Source organism: Malus domestica, chromosome 14 (assembly GCF_042453785.1).
Source record: "Malus domestica chromosome 14, GDT2T_hap1".
NCBI lineage: Eukaryota > Viridiplantae > Streptophyta > Magnoliopsida > Rosales > Rosaceae > Malus > Malus domestica.
In genome coordinates, this window is record NC_091674.1 from 368,129 (window position 1) to 370,993 (window position 2,865).

The following is a 2,865-nucleotide window of genomic DNA, read 5'->3' on the forward strand; positions in this document are numbered from 1 at the left end:
ATTTTCGTAAATTCACGCTTTTAAAATTAATAAAAACGTAAAATTATGAATGGGTTGTCACACCTAGCCCTCAGTTGGAGATAGTTTTCGGGCTATTTTCGACCCTCTGGCCCTCTGGACCATTCGGTTGGAGATGACCTAAGAAACCTAAAATTGAAACCGTTCATAGTTCTGCAGTGGCAGATGCACAGAGGGTGGTCCTAGGACCATCCGAAGTTCGAGAAATATACATGTGTAGACCTTCTAAGGACCTTTGAATGTTTGGTAGATCATTTTTGTGCCTACTAAGTGTTTAACGAAATGCCTTTCGCATGTTGCATCGACAACACTCAACAAATTCTCTCTATAGCACTCATCAGATTACTTCGACATATATGTCAATATAATGTTGACATGTGTGCAACTTGGTTCTACTGACGACGACAAATCCACCAAGTGTTTGACGAAATGCCTCACGGAATAAACTGAATTGTTTTTGCACGCTTCGCGCTATGTTTCTATCTAAAAAACTTAGATGTTTAACAATGGGACCCCCAAGATTCAAATCCTGGATCTACCATTGTTGTCATAGTCTTATGTCATTTCTCAATCTATCAACTCCCTCATACACCCTCTCTCCCCTCAACCAAGTAAACCTCCGTTGCGATGGGCCACCCTTCCACCACCAGATGCCGCACTTTTATCTCCACACTTATGGTTTTGCTCCAACTCAAATTCTTAGAAACCACACAATCTATGATCAATTCCTACCCCTCACACTCTTCCTGAAAGGGTCTTTTGTTGTGGATTATTTCGTATTCGATACTTTATCAAATACGATACTTGTCGGATGTTGTCAAATGCGTATCATGATCAGCAGATACAACTTTAACTTGATGAATACACGAATCTAACATTTAATAACTAAAATGAGAAAATATTTGGGCTTTTTAGGTTTTAAATCTTTTTCATTGTTTTTTGTTTTTAAACTATTTTTTATTACTAAAGTATTGGACCTAAAACTGTACTTGTAAAGAAAATGGAAAAAAAAAACAGCTTAGAAAACCATTAACTTGGACCTGGGTAGCCATAACCAAGTAGATTTCACCGATACCACTTGTCTTTTAAGTGGGCAGGTTAGACCCATTAAGTTAATAGATGGGTATGATGAATTATGGACTATTATTTGTTATTTAGTTAATGGGTATGGATAGTCCAAACCCAACTTTTTTTGCCCAATGACCATCAATACATGGTAACAATGAATCGTTCAGTGACATTGCTAAATAATAAACCAGGTCAAAATCAGATTTACTTTAGCCGGCTGGACTTGTCGACCTTACGTGGTAGTGGATTGCACACCTCTAAAGTCTTATCTCTATGTCCGGGATGGCATGGATACATACAAACATTCAAGTAATATAAATAAATAAATATATATATAACCGTTGACCAAGAATAGGAGGAGCAGTAGGTAACCTACCCACCATTGACAACTCGATAGCTTTTGAACTGTACAATTCAACGTACCAAGTCAGAAATGACGCATCAAATATACATATGCTCAAGAAGAAGAAACTTCTCTCCTTTCAAGAACGCGGTTTCACTCCTCCCTCCCTCCCTCGATATCATCGACCTTAAAAAAGCAAGGGCTTTCGTTCTTTTGGTTGTCTCTGTTATCGGCCTAATATTCCATCTCCCTTGAAAATACAACTAGTTAGCTAGTTAGGGTTTTTGTTTTTGGTCTAACAGGTTCATCCAACCCCTCTCTCTCTCTCTCTCTCTCTCTCTCTCATACAAATCAACCAGATGTGTCCTCTAAGGTTCATCTTGTTGTTCTTCTCAGCAATCCTTGCAGGATACTTTGCATGGAGGACGGTTCATTCTTCTCCCTCCGGAACCGACATCATAACCTCCTCACAGCTTGATTCTACCAACATTAATGAAAATATGGGATCATCCAAACATGAACAAGAAGCATTCAATTTTAAATTTGTATGTTTATTTCCTCCTCCATTTTGTTCTTTATTTATTATTCCATTCAAGTAATATTTTATATGTCTCTCTCTCTCTCTCTCTCTCTCATTCTATTAATGTTGGTTTTTGAATTTTCAGATGATTCAGAATGGCTTCTGGGTATTTGTGGACATGGCCAGCGGGAAATACTTGTGGAGGAATTTTAAGGAGATGAATGAAGGCAAAGTAAAATGTTAGTTGTTGATTACCAAATTGTACATGCACATGCTTGTCTATTATTATTTTTTTTTTTGTTCTAATCGAGGGTATTATTGCAAAACCATGCAAATCAATCTTCTTGATTTTATTTTACTTTTTCCTAATTTTTATCGTTTCACGGGTGAGGAGGTTGATGATAAAGGCAAATGTATAGTGTTAGTTCTTATGCTATCTCCAACCGAATGGTCCAGAGGGTCAGAGGGTCGAAAATAGCCCGAAAATCGTCTCCAACCGAGAGCTAGGCCAGAGGGCTCTAGAATCTGGAAGGGCCCCATGGAATCGGAGAGGGCTGGAGGGCTGGCTGCAGCTAGCCTTTTTTTTTTTTTTTAATGTTTTGTTATTTCTGTCGATTATAGCCGACAGAAATAATATATACAATATTATTAGTGTCGGTTATAACCGATACTAATAGCAATGTTAATATAATAGCAGTTTGAACAGTGTCGGTTAAAACCGACACTAATTTGAATTCCAACGGCTAGCCAGTCACTAGCCGTTGTATTCAAATTTTTTTTTGTTTTTATGAATTTAAACCTTTTTTTTTTATAACTTGCTATAACTTTTTTCCTATAACTTATATTTTCAAATTTTGGTTCATATTTTTTTTCGTATAACTTCTAAAAAAAAGGTCGTACCCAGTGCACAAGGCTC

General features: G+C 37.2%; 1 protein-coding gene across 1 annotated transcript; it reads left to right on the plus strand.

Annotated features, from left to right (window-relative positions):
* The first annotated feature begins 1,575 nt into the window (after window positions 1-1,575).
* On the plus strand, window positions 1,576-2,288 carry LOC103453877 (uncharacterized). The gene is made up of 2 exons (XM_008393465.4): window positions 1,576-1,974; window positions 2,095-2,288. Exons 1-2 carry the CDS (start codon window positions 1,789-1,791, stop codon window positions 2,191-2,193), a joined length of 285 nt encoding a protein of 94 aa, XP_008391687.4. The 5' UTR covers window positions 1,576-1,788; the 3' UTR covers window positions 2,194-2,288.
* Window positions 2,289-2,865: the final 577 nt, after the last annotated feature.

What these genes read in the sequence shown, in the direction of transcription:
- LOC103453877 (XM_008393465.4), top strand. Translation starts at nt 1,789, where the DNA reads ATGTGTCCTCTAAGGTTCATCTTGTTGTTCTTCTCAGCAATCCTTGCA. An exon ending in AAGCATTCAATTTTAAATTT is followed by an intron (nt 1,975 to 2,094) that starts GTATGTTTATTT and finishes TTGAATTTTCAG; the next exon opens with ATGATTCAGAATGGCTTCTG.